The sequence below is a fragment of the Trichosurus vulpecula genome, chromosome 2 (assembly GCF_011100635.1).
Source record: "Trichosurus vulpecula isolate mTriVul1 chromosome 2, mTriVul1.pri, whole genome shotgun sequence".
In the NCBI taxonomy this organism is placed as follows: Eukaryota; Metazoa; Chordata; class Mammalia; order Diprotodontia; family Phalangeridae; genus Trichosurus; species Trichosurus vulpecula.
The window spans coordinates 338,480,963-338,503,232 of record NC_050574.1 but is presented as its reverse complement, the minus strand read 5'-3'; the positions used below and the strand labels follow the sequence as shown (position 1 = coordinate 338,503,232).

The 22,270-nt window shown below is 38.2% G+C and overlaps 1 protein-coding gene across 4 annotated transcripts in view; it reads right to left on the bottom strand.

Moving 5' to 3' along the window:
* GSK3B (glycogen synthase kinase 3 beta) overlaps nucleotides 1–22,270 on the bottom strand; it is a 285,006-nt gene that overhangs the window by 107,222 nt on the left and 155,514 nt on the right. For all 4 annotated transcript variants that reach the window (XM_036746202.1, XM_036746204.1, XM_036746201.1 and 1 more), the window contains exons 5-6: nucleotides 21,353–21,483; nucleotides 16,366–16,472 (exon numbers count right to left, since the gene is read on the bottom strand). In XM_036746202.1, coding sequence (XP_036602097.1) covers nucleotides 16,366–16,472; nucleotides 21,353–21,483 — 238 coding nt within the window. The remainder of the gene's footprint in view (nucleotides 1–16,365; nucleotides 16,473–21,352; nucleotides 21,484–22,270) is intronic.

Sequence of the window (22,270 nt, the reverse complement as noted above, 5' to 3'; positions counted from 1 at the left end):
AAAGCACAGACATAAATCTTGCCTCAAGGAATTGTTTTCTCAGTCCTGCTAACTCAACCTTTTATAGGAGGCAGTCACTCAGGGCATCCTGAAGAATGGTGCCTGATACCTAAAATTTATTCTTGTGGAGAAGTGCTATAAAATTTAGTTTATGTCACTCAGATAAGAGACTCAATCAAATGATGAGGGAGTTATTTGAATTATGTAACAAATGAGTATTTAGTATCAACAGCTTATAGCCTGCAAGTAAATGCAGATGAGTCCTTAACTAGTCAAGATAATTTCAATACTATCTAGAGTTTGAACACTACAAACCCTCAGAAAAACTCATGGCTACACACAGGTTGCTACTGGCTAGACTTCAAAGGGTAATCAATTAATTCCTTTTCCTTATACACAACAGAGCAGCACTACCATGGTAGGCATCTGAAAAAGCTCTTGTAACTAGAATACAGTTTAATTTAGTAGAATGTTGTGCTGCAGATTATGCCCTCAGTGAGTTTAATACATTAACCTGGGTGTTAGTTTTTAGCCATGTCCCACCCCTCCAATTCTCAAAACAAATGAAAAAATCCCAGGAAAATTAGTTTCCTGTTACTAAAGAAGGATCTGTACAGCCTAGACTAGCATTTAAGACCTGAAGTAACTGACATCTTGAAAGGTGAAATTTTCAAACACCAAGTTTTTGCTTCTGACACATGAACACTGAGCCACAGCTCTGCTAGTTCCCATGTAATTTTGAACAAATCACAATTTCTCTTGCTACTCATCTCTTGCCAAACTTCATTCCTGGATTACTCCCACCATCTGCCTCTTCCACTGCTACTAATGAGCTGCTAAATGCAGCTGGAGAAGTCTTACAACCATGCTGGCTGGGTATTTAACAAATCAATTGCCAAATTTGATGGTCTTTTCTTAGTCCTCATCTTTCTTGAACTATCTGTTGCACAGGACCCTGCTGAATACCCTCAGACTGCTGACCACTCTCTTCTAGATGTGCTTTCCTCCCTGGATTTTCACGATACTGTTCTTTTTGTCCTCTTGCTCCTTTTCAGTCTCTGGTTCCTTTCATTGTCAAACTTATTTAAAGCATAGTCTATTCTGATTACTCTCCTTTTTCACTACCCACTCCCTTCCCTTCTCAACATCTTTCAGTCTGGTTTGTCCACATTCTACAGAGGGAACAACCACTTCCTCCATTTAGATACTCCCAATTCCCATGACTTCTTAAACACTGTATGCCTGCAGTATAAAACTTTCCTGATATACCAACTCCTGTGCTCCTTGTAACAGAAAAAAAAGTTTTTAAAAATTTCTTGCTTTCTCCAAATGCTAATGCCTTCCCCACTGAGGTTACCTTCTATCTGTCTACTCTATATCTATCTTGTATGTATTTACTTAAATATCGTCTTCTCACATACAGGCACTGAAATTAGGAAGGTATGAGTTCAATTTCTGCCTCAGACGCTAGTCATGTGACCCTGGGCAAGTCACTCAACTTCTGTCTTCCTCAAATTTCTCAACTGTAAAATGGGGATAGTAATAGCATCTACCTCCCATGTTTGTTGTGAGGATCAAATGAGATAATATTTGTAAAGGGCTTAGCATAGTACCTGGCACATATTATTAATATTAATATAAATATTAAATATTGTATCCCTTATTGTAATGTAAACTCTTGAGGAAGAACAGGGGCTGTTTTTGCCTCTCTTTCTATTTCTAGCACTTAGTGCACATAGTGAGCACTTAAAATATACTTGTTGATTCGACTTGTCAAACAAATAGATGAAAGGCATTGATTCAATGGGTTCTTTTCATCTTGATTAAGATTTTCAATTGAGATTTGAAGTTCTGTGAAAAATCCACTTAAAATATATCTAGTGCACTTTAACACTTATCCTCTGAATTAGAGTAGGAGTACCTTCCTTCACAGTTTGGATTGGGTCCTACCTCCTATATGAAAACTTCCTTGGCTGCTCAAGACCACATTCATCTAGTTCTTCTCTGAACTCTCATACTAATTATAGCATACAACACATTTTAGACTCATTGCACAGATAAAGAATCTTACTTTATTTCCCCAATGTTCCACATAGAGGGACATGTTATTTTTCTATTTCTCAAAGCATTTAACACCGTGTTAAGAACATACAATGCAGGCATTAAGTATGTACTTGTTGACCTAAATATAAATTATATAGAGACAGATAAAATTATCTGTCAAACGAGACTTAAAGCAAATGTAAACATTTTCCCCCATTTTTTGCCATGCTTGGAAATTTTACTGGGAGAGATACATGTGTGGCACTTTAGGACGTTGGGACTCTAGAATCTTTGAAAAGAGCAGTTACGCAGAGTGTCACCCAGGGGACATCAATTGCAGCAAACAGCTAACATGAAAAATTAGGGTTAGGGGTAGGGTTAGAGTCAGAGATAAGCCATGGTTTAGATTCATCATGGCTATGTCAGCTTTTCTAAAAAGTATTACCTTCAGCTTGTCCCAGCTAAATGTCATTAAGATCAGTGAATAAAGCTGTGGATAGGTGAATGAAAGAGAAGATGGAAATACACTGTCCTCCAGCATTCTACGCAGAGGAGGCCAGAAGACAGTAAGATTTGGTGACACAGAGTTGACACTTTAGGAAATGAAAGAACAGAAAGTAAGCAGGGAAATTTTGACTAAAGGTGTAAAGGGGTCCTGAGCCTTGAGATGGCAGGCCTAAGGACTGTAGGGAATTGAAGCTATAAGTGCAAGAAACCATTCCTCTTCTCTCTGATATTCTCTCTTTCTAAGCACTTCTCTTCTTCTATTTCTTTCCTTGTTCTGATAATCTCTCCCTCATTCAAACTGTTTCTATTTCTTATCTGCATTACAGTTTTTTTTCTTGCCGTTTGGACCCTTTTATCTTCAATTCCCACCTCAGCCCTCATCTCCTTTCCCTTACCTAGGACGAATATATTGGAAGCAATCTGTTACACATTTCATTATTCAACCAAGTCTTGTAAGATAGCAGCATAATATAATAGGAAGAACCTTGAATTCAGTTTGAATCCCAATTCTGCTTGCTTCTTATGAGCTTCCTTAAGTCACTTAACTTCCTAGGAAAGGGGTGGGGAACCTGCAGCCTTGAGGCCACATATGGCCTTCTAGGTCCTTGGGTGTGGCCTTTTGAGTGAGTCTAAGTTTTACAGAACAAATCCTTTTATTAAGGGGATTTGTTCTGTGAAATTTGGATCCAGTCAAAGGGTGGAACTTGAGGACCTAGAGGGTCATGTGGCCTCGAGGCCCACCCCTGTCCTAGGATCTCAGATTCATCACCTATAACATGAAGTCGTTTGAATGAGATGATTTGTAATGTCTCCCTTTAGCTTTTATTATGGCTCCTGTGCTTAATTTAAAATGCTGGTGAGATGTATATTTTTTAAAAGAAAATTTAAATTTAAGCATAAACTTCATTTTGTGTTGAACTGGTTTTTTTTCCCCCTGTAGGTCAGGGGTCCTCAAGAGAAAAAGGTTTCCCACTTCTGCATCAAAAAGTTGACAAACTTTGAAAACTTCATAAAATATCAAATGGAATTTAAACTTTTATTTTTAGGCCAATTAAATAAACCCACATGTCCAACAGGTTTACTTACCAAAAAATGTATCTATGTTTACAAAAACTTGTTTTGGAGTCTGACAAAATTAGGAATTTTAACTTTTTTAATGATTCTATGGGAGTCTGTGTTTCTTTTACCCTATCTGACAAGAGATAAAGTTACCATACTATTAAATAATGAAATTAATTTTAATGAGTTTTTAAAAATTAACCAAATATACCAGAACATATGCATGTATATAAGTTTAAACAATTATCCCACTATACACCTGAATTCTTTATTTGATTTAAAATATTCGGTGTTCCAAAAGAAGTATTTTTTTTGTGCTGCATTTTATCTAGGAAACGTCTCTTAATTTCAATGATTCCAAAGTATATTTACTTAACTTTCTTTTGGAAGTCTAAGGAACTAATTTGTTAAATACTATCCTTATTTCTATATTTCTCAACCCTTTCATTCCAAAGTGCCAAACAAATGCTACCCTCCCCTTCTACTGTGCCCTCTGGAATGCCTTGTTCCAAAGGCAACAAGCTTCTTTTCAAACTAAATCTTTTGTTCCTTTCTTTCTTCTGGGAATAATGAAAACCTGGCTCCCCACTAATGAAACAGCCTCCCTGGCTACCCTTTCCAGCACTGGCTATATTTTCACTTATTTCCCTTGGTTCAATGGTTGAGGCATGGAAATGAGAATAATCCTTACTCCCCACTGCCACTTCCAGTTTTCCCCCTCTCTCAATCACTCAGTAACCTCTTCTCCTTTGAGGTTTATGCATTTCATATCTACCAGTCACTCAAAATCCTGGTAGTTGTTGTCTGTAGATCTCCAGGACAATCCCTTTTCTTCCACAATGAGTTCAATACCTGGGGTACAAATTTTTTCCTGTCTCCAATGCCTGCTCTTCCTTAAACACCCTAATCACCAAGGTTCCTTAACTTATTCACTTCCCATAAGTTACTCCTCCACTCTAACTCGGCTGCACACAACAAAGGTGGTTATACCCTTGATCTTGCCCTACCTACAAATGTAACACCTCCGTATCAGAAAATTCTGAAATCTAATGATATCTGACAATATCTTATTGGCTACTCTTTCATCCTCTCTGTGACCTCCAATTCTCTGATCCCCCAATTCTCTCCCAGGCCATCAGCTCTATACAGTAGTCACTCTCCCTCCTCTTCTCCACCTTGTCCCCTTAACAAACAGTTAAACTTTACACTGTCTTCTTAAGTTCCTGCCCCCCTTGTCATATTGCCTGTTATGCTCTGCCAAGCCTCAGCCTTGGATGACTCCAACCTTCTGCCACCTTTACTCCTACACAAGTGCTGCTGAATAAAGGTGAAGAAAGTCAAGCAACCATTGTGACTGGGGTCCACTACAAATCTGTTATACAACTTCAAATGGGCCCTCACTGTTACTACTCAATCCTCCTGTATCTCCCTTATCTATTCCACTCTCCACAAAGGTTCTTCCAAACCTTTTCATCCCTTCTGAAATCTCTCATGGCTCCTCCTCCCCCAAATCTCTCAGCTAAGAGCCTTGCCTCATATTTTACAGAAAACAAAAATCAAAGCTATTCATTGTGAGCTCCCTCTTTTCCCCCACTTCTAATCTCTTATCATTTAGATGTCTTCTGTCACTATCTCTTCCTTCACCCCTGCCACACCAGAAGAGGCAGCTTTATTCCTTACCAGAGCCAATCCCTCTACCTACGAACAATTCCATTCCATCCTGTCTTCTTCAATCTCCCCCTATCTATTGGCTTTTTCCCTACTGCCTAAAAACATGCCATGTCTCCCCCATCATTTAAACAAAAACTTTCTCTTGATCTTTCCATCTCTATTATTTTATATTTCACCTGTCCCATTGGCTAAATTTGAGAAAGCCATCTATATACTAGGTGCCTTCACTTTCTCTCCTCTCACTCTCTTCTTAATCTTTTACAATTCAGCTTCTAAACTCATCCTTATACCAAAACAGCTATCTCCAAAGTACCAATGATCTTTTAATTGTCAAATCTAATGTCAATTTTTCCCAATCTTTATTTTTCTTAATGTCTCTGCAGCCTTTGACTGATGACCCGCCTCTTCTTCTTGATGATCTTCTCTCTGAGTTTTCAGGACACCACTATCTCCTGGTTCTCTTCCTTCCTATTGGATGTTCCTTATAAGTATCCTGGGCTGGATCCTCATCCAGGTCATACCCTGTAATTGCAGGTGTCTCACAGGGTTCTGTCCTGGGTCCTCTTCTCTTCTTTTCACTTGGTGACCTCATCAGCTTCCATGGATTTAATTATCAGGAGTGATGATGATCATCACTGATGATTCTCAAATTAACCTGTCCTGTCCCAAATACTCTATTAACCTCCACTGTTACATCTCCAACTGCCTTTCGAACATGTTAAACAGGATGTCCAGTAGAGATTTTAAACTCAATATGTTCAAAACTAAACTCATTAACTCATTATCATTCACCCTAATCTTTCCCACCTGCCCCCCACCCCCCAAGTGCCCTGGCCAAACTTCCATATTACTGTCAAGGGCAAGATGATCCTACCTCAAGCTCGCAGATTAGGCATAACCCTTGACTCCTCACTGTCTCTCACCCCTTATATCCAATCTGTTTCAAAGGCCTGTCGATTTCACCTTTGTACCCTCTCTCCCCTTCTCTCCTCTGACACTTCTACCAGTATGGTGAAGGCCCTTATCATATCATGTCTGAACTATTACAAGGGCCTGTTGGTGGTCTGCCTGCCTCAAGTGTCTCCCCACTCCAATCCACCTTTCATTTAGCTACTTAAAGTGATTTTCCTAAAACTCACATCCAACCATGTCATCCTTCCCTAATCAACCATCTCCAGAGATTCTCTATCATCTCTAGGATCAAATACAAGATCCTTCCTCTGTCTGGCATTCAAATCCCTTCATAATCTAGCCACCTCCTACCTTTCCAAGCTTCTTACATCTTACTGTCTGACACACAATCTTTGATCCAGTGACACTGGCCTCACTGTTCCATGAACAATACCTTTCATCTCTTAGATCTGGGCATTTTCTTTGTCTGTCTCTCATGCCTAGATTGTTCTCCCTCCTCCTCCTTACTTCTTGGTTTCCTTCAAGCCTCAACTAAAATCCCACCTTCTATAGGAAGTCTTTCACAACTCCTCTTAATTCTAGTGCCCTCCTTCTGTTAATTATTTCCTATTTATCTTATATATAGCTTGTCTGTACATACTTGCTTGATAACATCTCCCCCCATTAGACCGTGAGCTCCTTGAGAGCACCAAAGGTTCTTTGCCTCGTTTTGTGTCCCCAGCACTGGAAATGGTCCCTGGCAAATAGAAGGTGCTATATAAATGTTCATTGATTGATCATATCTATCAGTTTGAATCTATTCCTCCAACAAATTTTGTTTTTGAAGAAGACTATTGACTGAACTGAGTTTTAACTGATTTCCTAGGTATGGCTATTCAAGTAGCTGTGATTTGTAAATTACCTCCAAATTGCAATTCAGCCTGTATCACTCTTGTCCATACCCTCCCATAAATTTAACACCTAGGAAGTCCACCCAAGGAGTGGGAGGATTTCCTCACTTTCTTCTGACACTACAAAAGTATCATTTCAGTACTTTGGCTGTCCACTAAGCATCCCTTCACATCGCAAAATGACCAGCTAACAATTTAATTCCTTGATGTTTTGTACTCCTAGTCTCCACACTGCCCATTAATTATTTGCTGCAACCTTTTTCACACCTGTCATACACTTTTGTTGTAACTTTTTTCACACCTGTCATACACTCCTCCATTGCCCTCTGTGTGATACTAATTTTAAGTTCTTTGGACAATGATTTATTCCCTATTTCACTGACACGTAGCATCATTGGTAAAATGTTATTATTAAAAAGGTGGGCCTTTGCTTTCATGAAAAGTTTAAGGTCAAAAAAGTGGCACCAAAATTTCCTGAACACAACTCAAATGAAATGCTCTCCCTATTTATTCACCTGTCCTATCTGTCACAGATACACACACTAATGGTGTCTCTCCAAATGCATACCAAAATCTGGGCAAGAAACACTCCTCATTCACTGTGTTTTTCCTCTGTGGATGGAGAGGTGAACCTCCTTTGAGGTCTCTTCCAAGAATCTCTGCAACAGTCTGGGGCTTGATACAAAATGTTATCCATAAGTACAACATTTGCAGATCCCCCAAAATCTGCACCTAATCCCTCTCAGACCTGGGCTCTGCACTGGATCACTTCTACCAAAGTGGCAAATTCCTTTGGTGAGTATACATCCCTGTTTTATGCCTTGCCTGATGCTATCAGAGAGTAATTGAACTGGGTCAGTTCAGTTATTACATCTTCTAAGAAGCCTGAATGAACTTGACATATGGATGGGAGACACCCTGATGGAAAAGAACTTGTGACATAACGTTTCATTATTCATTATTCAAATCAACTGCTTTTTCAAAATCAACAAACAATGGAATTTTTAAAATTTTCTACATCTTTCAGTTAACTATGAAATGGCAAAGCTGTGGGTCATTGTTAAATATCGCTTACAACAGCTTCATTGTTCTTTATTAATGAACTTCATCTAGGATGTTTGTGATTAACAAAAAGATAATTAAAAGATTTTATATACTTGGAAGTGGGGGCATAGACATTGGTACTTACCGGGGTCCTTTTGTTGCCTTTTTTTTAAATACTGATAAGAGTTGAGGCTTTTTCCATGCCTTTGGAATCTTCCCCTCATGAAGTTACCTCGTCTATCAGTCCCTTGATGCCTTCACAACAGTATTACCCCCATGATTCCCTCTACATGTAAACTTGGTCCACTCAGGCCACTTTCAACGCCGTTGTTGTCTTTAGTGCCACTTGAACCACTCTCTAAAATAATGTTTGAGACTGGGATATTAGGATCCATAGGTGATGGAGAAGTTTATTGGGATGACTCTGGCAAATCCTTTTTCATTTTTTCCTTCTCTTTGTAGTTCTTTTATTTTCTTCCTTGAATGTCGTTGGGATGACTTTTCTTAGCTGCATCTTTTGCCCAGCTTTCTTTAAATTCATTTAATTCTTTACTGTTTCCCTCTGCTTTATAAGATGCTGCTGCTGACCATTGTATACCATTCTTCTTCAGAGCTAACAGAAAAGCTTATACTCTAACTCAGGGTTGTAATTGGTAGTCATTTCTCTATCTGGAAATTAAATCATATTTTATTGACTAAGGTGGTTTTTTTTTTGGCTCTTTTAGTCTCTCTATTGTAGCAATTAATTTACACTGTGTAAACTTCAGTATCAAACTATTACAGTCAGTGTTAATGTAATTTCTAAGGAAAAAAGAGTTTTGTTAATTAAAATTTTTAAAAAATTGTATACCATACAAAAATTATATACCATATTGTATACCAATTGTATACCAAAGAGCTAAATGCATATTGACATTGGGAAGTGCTCATCTGAAATTTGTTTGATTGAAAAAGTCTTTAACATAAATTTACTTTCTATGTCATGTGCCCCTTTCCCATGTCCTCTTAATTCTATCTTTCTATTCTAGGCTGGAGTCTCCCAGGACCACGCTAGAATGTGGACGCTTACAGATGGTTCTGTTAAAGTAGAGGCCTATTACTGGAGGGCAAAGTGAGCGATGAGTCTTTCAGATGTTTGCTATACACTCTTCATGTTCTATGTCTACAAGGATGAGTCTCTGCATGCATAAGTTTCTGTGAGTAGAGAGCTGTGTGTTTGTGTGGGTGTGTACTTTAGTACTTCTTGGTTAGCAAGTTCACTTGATTATAAAATGGTGGTATGTATCCAATACCATGGATCCAATTCCTATTTAGGTAAGATAACTTTTTCAATACCTCAAAAAGCTCCAAACTGTCGATGATCTTAAAGTAACATGTCAGTTGTCACAAAGACAATCCATCACTGCTACTAGAAAAACCCATGGCCTCACCCATCTATCTATAAACACACACACACACACAGAGGTGCATGGGACAAACATGTGTACATTTCTGTTTCTGTCTGTCTGTCTGTCTATACTTCTATTTCTGTTGATCTATAGGTGTTTCCCTGAATTTGTGCATTAACAGGACTATTATTTGTTACTATCCCAGTGGCCTTCTCTTTTGTTGTTGATTTTTTTTTTTACCTCCACAAGAAGCTGATTACTATCTTCTTTTCCCTAAAACTGGCATCCTTGCTGGAAATATATGATCAAGAACAGAAACCACTGGTTCAGAAGCTCTTTTTGGACCACAGGAAATGTCACCTGAGAGATTTTTCAAAGACTGGAGCCCCAGCTGTCATGGGAGGCAGACCAGCACATAAAAGCCTACAACCAGAGGCTGCTTATTTTTCTATGTTTTTGCGAAGAGGTTACAACTTTGATATTCAAAGATCATCAAAATAATTTTACTGCTAGGAGAGATCTTTAAGAGGCCATTTAGTCCAATCTCCTTGTTTTAATAATAGCTTAATTTATTACAGTACTTATAAGTTTACAAAACATTTTCTTTACAACAACACTATCAAGAAAATAAAAATAGAGAATACAAAATCAATTTTATAGATAAGGAAACTGAAGTTAAATGAAGTTAAGAAACTTGCCAAGGTCAGAAAGTTACTTAGTGCTGGATCTGTGAACTGAGTTTGGGACTTCCAGTTTCAAGGCCAGCACACTTTCTACTCTATCTTTATGGCTTTTGACAATTTCTCTGACAAGTCTCTCTTAATTTATGTTTACTATGTATGGCCAAGATCATCATTTGAGTCTAGCCTGTCTATAATGCTGTGGTGGATTTTAGCTTTTAGTTATTGGCTAGTCATTAGTCAAGTATAGCACTTTTGAAGTTAGTATCTGTCACACAATCCATTCAAATAGGATTGGAATAAAATTCCAAGATGGACAACTGTGTAACAGACAAGACAATGTCAAAATAAATCTTAGAAATCTAACTGGTTTCTAGAAATTACTCTGAACTAGTCCCAAATTGACAAACTATAATGACTGGGCCCACTACAAGGAAGGCAATCTTTTCCACTTCCCTAATAAACTCACTTTCCTATTCATCACACTGGCTTTCCCAGTTTTTTTTCATCCTTCCTCAAACCTTCCATAGCTCCTTCTTCCCCAACTTTCTCAGTTGAGAATCTTGCCTCATATCTTATTGAAAAGAGAGTTCCCTCTTCTCCCCTCCTCCTTATTCAATGTCATTCAGACATATTCCATTAACTATCCTCCTTCACCCTGTCTCCATGATGAGGTAGTGCTGGTCAAAGCCAATTCATATATTGTGACCCGAATCCATCCTATTATCCACTCTCTCTTCTTTTATCTTCAATTTCTCCTTGTCCACTAACTGTTTCCCTATGGGTTACAAACATATCTATGTCTCTTCCATCCTTGAAAAACCCTCACTTGATCCTTCCATCTTTGCTCGATACTGTCACTTATCCTGTCTTTTGTGGATAAACGCTTTCAGAAGGCCTCTACTCCTTTTCCTTTCACTGCCTTAACTCTATACAGTCTAGCTTCAAAATTCATCATTCGACTGACATTGCTCTCTCCAAAGTTATTAATGATCTCTTAGTTGCCAAATCTAACAGACCTTTTTCAATCCTTATCTTTCCTTACCTCTCTGCAGTCCCTAAGTCTGCTGATCACCCTCTTCTCACTGATACATTATGTTTCTCTCTAGGTTTTTGTAATACTATTCCCTCCTGGTTCTCTTCCTACCTATTTGACCACTCCTCAGTTTCCTTTACTAAATCTCATCCAGGATACTTGTTAATCTTAGAGGTCCCACAGGGCTTTCTCCCTTCATATTATTTCACTTGGTGATCTCATGAGCAACCATGAATTCAACTGTCATATTATGCTAACGATTCTCAAATCTACTCACCCAGCCCTATACTCTCTGTTGACCTTTAGTATTTCATCTCAATTGTGTTTTTTTTTTATTTTTTGAATTTTATCATTTTTATTTAATATTTTAGTTCTCAACATTGATTTCCACAAGATTGAGTTACAAATTTTCTCCCCATTTCTACCCTCCCCCCACTCCAAGATGGCATATAGTCTGATTGACCTGTTCCCCAGTGAGCCCCCCCTTCTGTCACCCCACTCCCTCCCATCCCCTTTCCCCTTACTTTCTTGTAGAGCACAATAGATTTCTATGCCCCATTCCCTATGTATCCTGTTTCCCAGCTGCCTGCAAAAACAACTTTTTTTTGAGCATCTGCTATTAAAACATTGTATTCCAAATTCTCTCCCCTCCCCCCCCCAGGAAGGCAAGCAATTCAACATAGGTCACACAAGTATCATTATGTAAAACACTTCCACAATGCTCATGTTGTGAAAGGCTAACTCTATTTCCTTTCATCCTTTCCTGTTCCCCTTTATTCAGTTTTCTCCCTTGACCCTGTCCCTCTTCAAATGTGTTTGCTTTTGATTACCACCTCCCCTTATCTGCCTTCCCTTCTATCATCCCCCCATTTTATCCCGTTCCCCTTACTTTCCTGGGGAGTAAGATACCCAATTAAGTGTGTATGTTATTCCCTCCTCAAGTTGAATCCAATGAAAGGAAGATTCACTCATTCCTCCTCACCTGCCCCCTCTTCTCTTCCCACAGAACTGCTTTTTCTTGCCACTTTTATGTGAGATAATTTACCCCACTCTATCTCTCCCTCTCTCAATATATTCCTCTCTCACAACTTAATTTCATTTTTTTAGATATCATCCCTTCATATTCAACTCATCCTGTGCCCTCTGTCTATATTCCCTTCAACCCTGCTAATACATCATCTTTCCATGTAGGAATGTAAACATAACAGTTCAACTTTAGTAAGTCCTGTATGAACTGTCTTTCTTGTTTGTCTTTTCATGCTTCTCTTGATTCTTGTATTTGAAAGTCAAATTAACTATTCAGCTCTGGTCTTTTCATTGAGAAAGCTTGAAAGTCCTCTATTTTACTGAAAGTCAATATTTTGCCTTGGAGCATTATACTCAATTTTGCTGGGTAGGTGATTCTTGGTTTTAATCCTAGCTCCAATGACCTCCGGAATATCATATTCCAAGCCCTTTGATCCCTTAAGGCAGAAGCTGCTAGATCCTGTGTTATTCTGATTGTGTTTCCACAATATTCAAATTGTTTCTTTCTGGTTGCTTGCAGTATTTTCTCCTTGACCTGGAAGCTCTGGAATTTGGCAACAATATTCCTAGGAGTTTTCTTTTTGGGATCTTTTTCAAGAGGTGATCAGTGGATTCTTTCAATTTCTATTTTACCCTCTGGTTCTAGAATCTCAGGGCAGTTTTTCTTGATAATTTCTTGAAAGATGATGTCTAGGCTCTTTTTTTGATCATGGCTTTCAGGTAGTCCAATAATTTTTTTTTTTTATTTTTTTTTTTTGCTTTTTGGCAGGGCAGTTGGGGTTAAGTGACTTGCCCAAGATCACACAGCTAGTACATGTGTCAAGTATCTGAGGCCGGATTTGATAGTCCAATAATTTTTAAATTATCTCTCCTGGATCTATTTTCCAGGTCAGTGGTTTTTTCCAATGAGATATTTCACACTGTCTTCCATTTTTTCATTCCTTTGGTTGTTTTATAATATCTTGATTTCTTATAAAGTCACTAGCTTCCACTTGCTCCAATCTAATTTTTAAGGTGGTATTTTCTTCAGTGGTCTTTTGGACCTCCTTTTCCATTTGACTAATTCTGCCTTTTGAGGCATTCTTCTCCTCACTGGCTTTTTGGAGCTCTTTTGACATTTGGGTTGGTCTATTCTTTAAGGTGTTATTTTCTTCAGTACTTTTTTGGGTCTCCTTTAGCAAATTGCTGACTTGTTTTTCACGGTTTTCTTGCATCTCTCTCATTTCTTTTCCCAATTTTTCCTCTTCTTCTCTTACGTGCTTTTCCAAATCCTTTTCGAGCTCTTCCATGGCCTGAGACCAATTCATATTTTTATTGGAGGCTTTTGATGTAGGCTCTTTGACTTTGTTGACTTCTTTTGGCTGTATGTTTTGATCTTCCTTGTCACTAAAAAAGGAATCTAGAGTTTGAGTTTGAATCCGGGTGTGTTTTCGCTGCCTGGCCATGTTCCCAGCCAACTACTTGATCCTTGAGTTTTTTGTCAGTGTATGACTGCTTGTAGAGAGTACTTTGTCCCAAGCTTTAGGGTCCAAGCACTGATGTTTTCAGAGCTACTTCTACTCCAGCTTCACCCCAGGCTCTGTCACAGCAGCGCTCGTCCTCCCCCAAAAACCAACCAGGACCACAGTCCAGATATAAGCAGGGTACAGCAAGAGAACCTTCCTTTGTACCCACAAAGCGCTCCTTGCACTCCTGCTCTGATCCGCTGCTAGATTCCTCCCACCGTGTGAGCCAGGGACTCGGGAAGCCGCTGATGCTGGCTCTCTAGAGGCAGCCTCAGGAGCTTCCTGCTGCTGCCACTGCCACCACTGCACCACCTCTGCCACCCCCAGGACTGGTGGCCAAACCCATCTCAACTCCATCCTGCAGTTTCCCACTAACCTGCTCTTTGGCATTTGTGGGTTGAGAAGTCTGGTAAGTGCTACAGCTCAATGATTCATGGCCCTAGGATCTGTTCTGCCAGCTGGCTCCTGGTCTGGTCTGTCCTGGCGCGGCCCACGCTGGGCTGCGCTCTGCTCCCAGCACTGTGCAATAGACCCTTCCCGGCGACCATCTAGGCTCTCCTGGGCAGGAGACCTGTTTCCCTCTGCTATTTCATGGGTTCCGCAGCTCTAGAATTTGTTCAGAGCCATTTTTTACAGGTGGAGGGATTTGGGGGAGAGCTTAAGCAAGTCCCTGCCTTCCAGCTGCCATGTTGGCTCGCCCCCCCCCCCCCCCACATCTCAATTGTTTACTGGACATTTTAACCAGATGTACTGTAGACATCTTAAAATTAACAAGTCTAAAACTGGGGTCATTATTTTTACCCTCAAACCACCCCCTCTTCTTAACTTCCCTTTTCTGTGGAGGGTTATCACCATCATCCCATCTAGGCTTAAAAGTGAGGTGTCATTCTTGACACTTCACTCTCTCTTATGCCCCATATGCAATCTGTTGCCAAAGCCTGTTGATTTTACCTTTGTAACATCTTGGAATATGTCCCCTTCTCTCTTGAGGTTGTCACTACCTCATACCCAGACTTTAACAATAGCCTGCTGGCTAGTTTCTCTGTCACAAGGTTCTCTTCATTCTAGTACATTTTCCACTAAGCTGTTAAAGTTATCTTTCTAAAGAGCAGGTCTATCACCATGTGAAACCCTCCCCCACTCCCCCTCACTTAGACTCTAGTGGTTCCTTATCACCTCCAGGATCAGATATAAAATTCTTTGTTTAGCATTTAAAGTCAGGTAGTAACCAGGTGTGGAAAGCACCCCCCCCCCATACTTTCCAGTCTTCTTACACCTTAACCTCTCTCTTCACAATGTACTCTCAGATCCAGAGACAATGGCCAATTTGCTATTCCTCACACAAGAAACTCAATCGTCAGACAGTGGGCATTTTCGTTGGCTGTTCCCCATGCCCGGAATGTTCTTTTCTTGTATCTGCCTCTTGGCTTCCTTGAAGTCCCAGCTAAAATCCCACCTTCTATAGGAAGCCTTTCTCAATCCCCCTTTATCATAGTGCCTTTCCTCTGTTGATTATTTTCAATTTATCCTGTTTATGGCTCTTCAGTTTCAGCCCCACTGCCTAGAAGCCTAAAATACCCAGAACTATAAGCAATAAATAAGATGCAAGGGAGTGAATGGATTCTCAAAGCTGTTCTGCCTCTGGGCCTGAGTCAATGTAGCTGGCCTGCAAGAGATGCCGTAAGCCGACAATGATGGTGCACAATGCCTTCCACTTGTGGAACAGCTGGAAATGAAGATGAAGGCACAACGAGGGCAACCATGAGAAGTTCAGAGTTCTTGGGTTTGAGAACTATTTGGGCCAGGGACTGAGAATGTTGTTCTGCGAAGAAGCCATCTGCTCTCCTTCAAAATACATTTATTAAGCTCCTGTGATCATGAGCTATCATGTGTTGGCACTATTTACAACATTCTCAGAAGGGAATATTATCATTGAGTTCAAATGAAAAGAATATGACTGTTTGGAAAGATTCTTTTTTAAAATCCATGTATAAAGTAATCATAAAAACTTTGATTTCTCTCTCCCTTTAATATTAGTAAAATATAACATTGGTAAAAATTGGTGCTTTTGTTAAGTTAGGATATTATATTCAGAGAAGACTAGTAAATAGACTATTACGTGCTGGGGAAAATGGCAAATGATTTTAAGAAACTTTTAAATTCTGAAACTTTTCATCAAAGTTTTCAAAATAAAGCCAGAAAAGTGATGTAGTCGATAGAGTAAGAGGCCTGGAGTCAAGAAGACCCAAGTTCATATCTGGCCTGAGATACTTACTAGCTGGGTGGTCCTGAACAGGTCGCTTAATCTGTATCTGCTTTAGCTTCTTCATCTTTAAATTATATTTAATAATAGCACTTCCCTCCTAGGTTTGTGGTGAGCACCAAATAGGGTAATATCTGTAAAACACTTAGCTCAGTCTCAGACACACAACAGGTACTTAACAAATGCTTGCCCCCTTCACCTTAAACATGTTCATGGATCACTAGAAAATAGTGTTGGCTAATACCAATTCTTGATATTGTGACAAACTGGCCAAATCATTAAGTAATTGTTTTAGAAAGAAAATCACAATGAGAACCACTTTATACAGATTCGACACTTACCTATGCTAGAGGTGTAATCAGTTGCTCCAAAGATCAACTCTGGTGCTCTATAGTAGCGAGAGCAGATATATGAAACATTGGGCTCTCCTCGAACCAGCTGCTTCGCGCTAGTAACAAAAATAGAAAGCAGATAACTTTTGAAATTACTCTATCTTTTATGATGTATAAATAGGTTAAAGAGCTATATTCCCAAAAGACAGGCATATCAGCTATATGTCTTCCAAGATTCACTTTAAATCTAGTCATTTATCTGAGATGTATTTTTATACCTGAAAGACAAAGTTGGGTGAATCAGCAAAATACTCATATCTATACATTTTGCAAATATTACAAAACTGTGTATATTATATAACTGATTTAAAGAAAAGCAATCTTAAAACAATCATCACATTGTTACAAAGGAAGTGAAAGAGACAGAGAGACTCTTTTGATCCCTAAATTACCCATTTCTAGTTATATGACAATGTACACTTTTATCCCAAGGGGAAAAATTGGTCTAAAACTGGCTAGCACTTTAAAAGTTGGCTCTTGAACTGAGGGGACACCTCTGCATGGACAGATCCAATCTATTTTAAAGGCTCATTATCACAAAAAACACCTTAAGTGCCTAAGTCCTACACAGAGAACTGCATAAACACAAATTCTACATCATTATGTACAGTGATAACTCAATCTTTTTTGAATCTTGACATCAGTTCAATATAAAAACTCCTTCATTTTACCACCACCAAAAGGCTTTCATATTTTAAAATTTTAAAAATATTTTAAAATATTTAAAATGAAATTTAAAATATTTTAAAATACATCATATTAAAAAAATTAAAATGAATTACAGTTAATATTTTGAGACACCATCTGAGAAAAATTGAAACATAATGCAGCATAAAACAATTAGAACTAGAAATCCCTGCTCCCAAACCTGGTATCTTTTATTAGTAAGTAAAGAACACAAGGCAACAAAACTAAAAGAGTTACATGACAACAGTCAGGCAGTAGATTAAGTATAACATATACACATGAGGGTACTGAGCTAGACTAAATATGTTTTATATAGAGCCTGGAGAAAGAAGTCACAGCAACCTCAAACAGATTCTAGAGGTAGAAAAGCAAAGCAGGTTTAATCCAATTCAACTGAAAAAGCATTTCTATTAAACACTTGATATATGCAAGTCCTCCAAGGTAGCTATCTTAGCACTTGTAGGCACAGAATGGTCACATAGCTTCACACACACAGATCAAAAATAACACCCATCCTTAGAAGAGGAGATATAATAACTATTGCGCGTAAATAAAGATAACTTGAGAACTCTATCAATTAGGGAAGAAATGAAGGCTTTCTGTTAGCAATGGTGCCTGAGCTAACCATAGAAGAAAGGTAAACCTTCTAAGAGAGTGAGATGAGAAGAGAGTTCATTCTAGGTCTGCAGGACAACCAGTGGTCCAAAACCACTGAAGTAGGAGTTCTGGGAAGAGCAAACACAACAGTTATGATCAGGATACAGAATGCCAGAAGAGGAGTAATGTGAAATGAGCCTGGAAAGTTAGACTGCATCTAGAATCTGAAGGGTATAAATGACAAGCTGAGGAGCTGGTATTTTATCTTAAAGGTAATAGAGAGCCATACCAAAGATACTGGCGGACTTGAGCTTCTTGCAACCGAGAAGGAATGACACAATATCCACTAACTTTTAAATGTGCACATTTTAAAATGAGTAAGTCATCCAATTTCCATTCTAATTAGTACTCAGTGTTTTCTTAGCCCCTAAAGTTATGAATCAAAGTCATTAAGTGGAGTCTGAACTGCAAATGAATGTTAATGTTTAATACTTCAAAATTACCTCTTTCCATTCTTTTTTCTAGTAATTTGCTTCTTTAATCCCAATATTCGTGTTTCATTATAAAATTCAAAGGTCAGGATTATTTCTTTTGATATTTCCACAATATTGGGTCCCTACTTGGCAGATATTGAATTCTCAAATTGAATAATAACTGTTCACTAGATTTAGACTGAACTCATGGTTAAATATAACAAATAGTATCAAAAGCTCTTATCTTTTTATAATATGGCAGAATATATTTTATATATATATATATACACACACACACACACATATAAATAAATATAAATATTTAAATAAAAATATAAAATAGAAACCTGGCTTTGAAATCACAGAAGGCCTGTATTCAGGCCCTCATTTTAAAACATTAACTGTGAAATCACAAACTTAACATAATTAGATGCCCCAGGCAACTCTGTAAGACTTTAACTTATAGATAAACTACAGCTCTGCATTAATAAGAGGGAGTCTTCATGCTGGGAAATCTCCAAACCAATGAAATCACAGGATTCCCTCCCCCTCAATAAAATTAAATCCATTGATAAAAAGATGCATTACAATGTTACCTTGCTCTTTGAAAGTGAATTATTATAGGCAGATCTAACCTAGTAATTTATAAGAATTTATTGCAGGTTGCAAAGTTTGTAACCTTGGAAGGGACACTACCTCCTCTTGCTCTCCTTACACCTGAGATAAGCTGCAGGTTTTCTGCCCTGTTAGCTTAAGTAGGAGGAACCACCCTTCTCTGCTTCCCAGTGAATGAGAAAGGTGTATATAGCTATGGGGCTGTTCAGTATACTTTTCTCTCAGGTCCCAAATTGCCTTTGTTTGGCCTATACCTGAAACAGCACCACTGACACTATTTCCATTATCACTAACTCAAAAATAAGGAGAATATCCCCTTTAGTCCACTCTTTACTTGGGCAAACTATGTTTAAAAAAGTTTAATTCCAGAAAACTCTATTAAATGAGACAGTGAGTTTGTTAAATGAGATTTTGACTGTAAAGGCAAAACCCTTATTCTTAGTTCCACTATAATGAAATATCTCAAGAAAATTATTTCCATGCCCCCAAACATTACCCATAATAAGTGTTTTGCAGCTGGGATAAGAATATTTAGACAATGAAAAATCTAGTATAATAAATTCTTTCATACCTCATTTAACACTATTTGTACTTATTTTAAGTAGGGAATGGTAACAGAGTTTTGGAACACTTATTTTAGGTATTAAGCAACAGTTCCTGTTAAGCATCCTTTACCTCTCCCTGTAATGAGAGGTCAGGGAGCCATAACCTAAGAAGTAAAACTAAACCTTAGACATTTGGACAACATGAAGTTGGAAAGGTGAAAAGGAGGATACCCTCTATAGATACAAGACCTCTACGTACTATGTATATGATCAGTCTGCTGTGGGAAATTTTCCCAGAGACAACTAAGAGATAGCCCAAATCAAAAATATATCCTAGGAACGATACGGATGAAGTGAGTAAGATGTTAATACTATTTGTACCAGATAGAGATCTCATTCTTATATACACACCCTAAAGAAGTAAAAAATAGGAAAAAAAAAAAAGGCCCGCATATTCCAAAATATTCACAGCAGCTTTGTTTGTGGTAGCAAAGAGCTAGAGACAAAATAGAAGTTACTCAACTAGATAATGGTTGAGCAACTGGAATACGTGAAGTAAAAAATGACAAATATGAAGAATTCAAATAAACATGCATGATGTGAAAGAGGGAAGTAAGCACAACCAGAATGACAATATATACAATTATAATAATGTAAAAAAGAAAAAAAAAGACCAGTAAAAGGAAGCCTAATTTTGAATAGTTGCCACGTGGGGAGGAGTTCCATGGCTGAAAATGACTTCTGTAAAAACAAAAGGTATCACTAAAATATTATTCATGTGACACAGCAAATTGAAACAATAAGAGTACTGTAAGGTTTTGAAGTAGAAATATGAAAATTAGAAGGTACGATTGTGTCTATACGAAACCTAGGAAAAAAGGAGAGTTGGAAGATCATAAGGAATGGGAAAAATATGACAAAGAAAGCAAACTGGAAGATGGGGAGGGGTCAGTTCAATGTTTAAGAGCTGCTTCAACGAATCCATAACCCCCTGGTACTTAACTTTCCTCTACAAGTATAAATCACAACCCACCCATTCCTACAATGTATAGTTTTGTCTCCTAAAAAATTTTCCACAGAGGGTATGGAATTGAAGAGGAGAAAGACAGCCAGATTACCACTTTCAGTGATCCCAAACCACTCCCCATCACAAAGTTTATCACTGAAACAACGGTTAACTTGCAGTGACTTTATGTAGCTAAGAGTAATAAACTTCTACAGTCTCAAGAAAATCAGAATTACTGGCAACTGAAATTCAGTCCATGAAAAAACACATATCTGATGTAAGTAGAGACTCCTTCGTGTTTCTAGCAATGACATGTATAAGAAGTGGATTAAAAGACCTTAACAAGGACATGTATGAGTGGAAGAGGCAGCAGGATATTCATGTAGTAAGAGCCAGCAATAACAATATAATTAATTCCTTCTACAGGAAGGTGTCTGTGCCTTAAAGAGACCCTCTGTAGAAAATTTTTTGCAGTGTTTGTCTAAGCTGTATGAAGCACTCTTAGCAGAACAAGTTTATTTCATTTGAAGAATTGAAGATAATTCAAAGATAGCAAACAGGTAATAGTCTAAGTGAGGATGATGAAATTTATAAAGGATGTACCAGAGGATCAGAAAGATGCCATGAAAGAAAGGAAGAATATGGGGGGCTGGTGAAGATTTATAATCAGTGGCAAGGTACAAGGTAAACGAAGGGGAAAAAGGGGTAGGAACCACAGAGGAAAAGGGAAAGCTAGTAGGAAAGACAAAGGAAAATGAATAAAATGTTACTTCTGAAGTCTCTTCTTCATTTGTAAACGGAGATAAAAAAGAGTCCTACAGTCAAAAAAAAAACCATAGTATATACAAACTGATCAAAATGACATGTAGATGTATATGTATAATAAGAATAATAACAGATTATGTGCTTTATTATAGTGCTTTAAAAGTTTGCAGAGAGCTTTACATACATTATTTCGTTAAATGTTTAACAAGATTAAAATGGTATGTGAAAATTCAAAAGAGGAAACTTACCTTCCAAAGTCACAAAGTTTTAGGACAGCTGTATCAGGGTCAAGCAAGAGGTTCTGTGGTTTAATATCCCGATGACAGATTCCAAAGGAATGGATATAGGCTAAACTTCGAAACAGTTGATACATGTACAACTGAAAGAAACAATAACGAGTGGTACATTCCTCATATTATCCTTAATCAGTAAACAATGAAACAAACGAAAAAAAACTTTAAGGGAAAATTAGTTCCTGATCCTTTTCCTTAAGTTTTTCTCTCTTATTTACAGCTAAGTAATTAAATTAAATTATTTCTCCAATTTCTACCACAAGATCAATTTCCCTTAGTAAACACCCCTTGGAGGTTACTGTGAACCAAAGCTCTCAGGATTTTCTGTACTGGGGCAGGATGTGAGAGACCTAAGAGTCTCTGTTAATGACTTGTTGCAACATTGATGAATCAGGGCTATGACATCACTGTCATCCTTGATGAGTCTCAGAGATAACTGGGTTTTAAACCACCACATACACTATGGGTGACTAACACTAGAGAGATGCCGCCCAAGACTGTAGGTATCACCTTGTGGACTTTTCCCATTTTATCCCAAGGGTGATACTTAAGATACTGGGCTGAGGGACAAAGAAAAAAAAATCCACAAGAGATATTTTCTCCTGAACCTCTTTGGTGGTGCCTTTCAAGGGCAGAGTCTACATCTCTTGCTTGCTTCTCTCTGGCTTACTGGCCGCCTACACAGCATGTCCTTTGGAAAACAACCATCATTGAGGTGACTAGCCAGGCAGCATCCTTAAATAGGCTCACGTGGGATGTAAGAGTGACATTTGTGGCAGCCCCTTTAGAAGCTGCTGATAGGACAGTGACTCAGATGAAGTGAATCTTGACATGAATGACCTTGTAGCTTTTAATTCCTTCAAAGAGGTATGA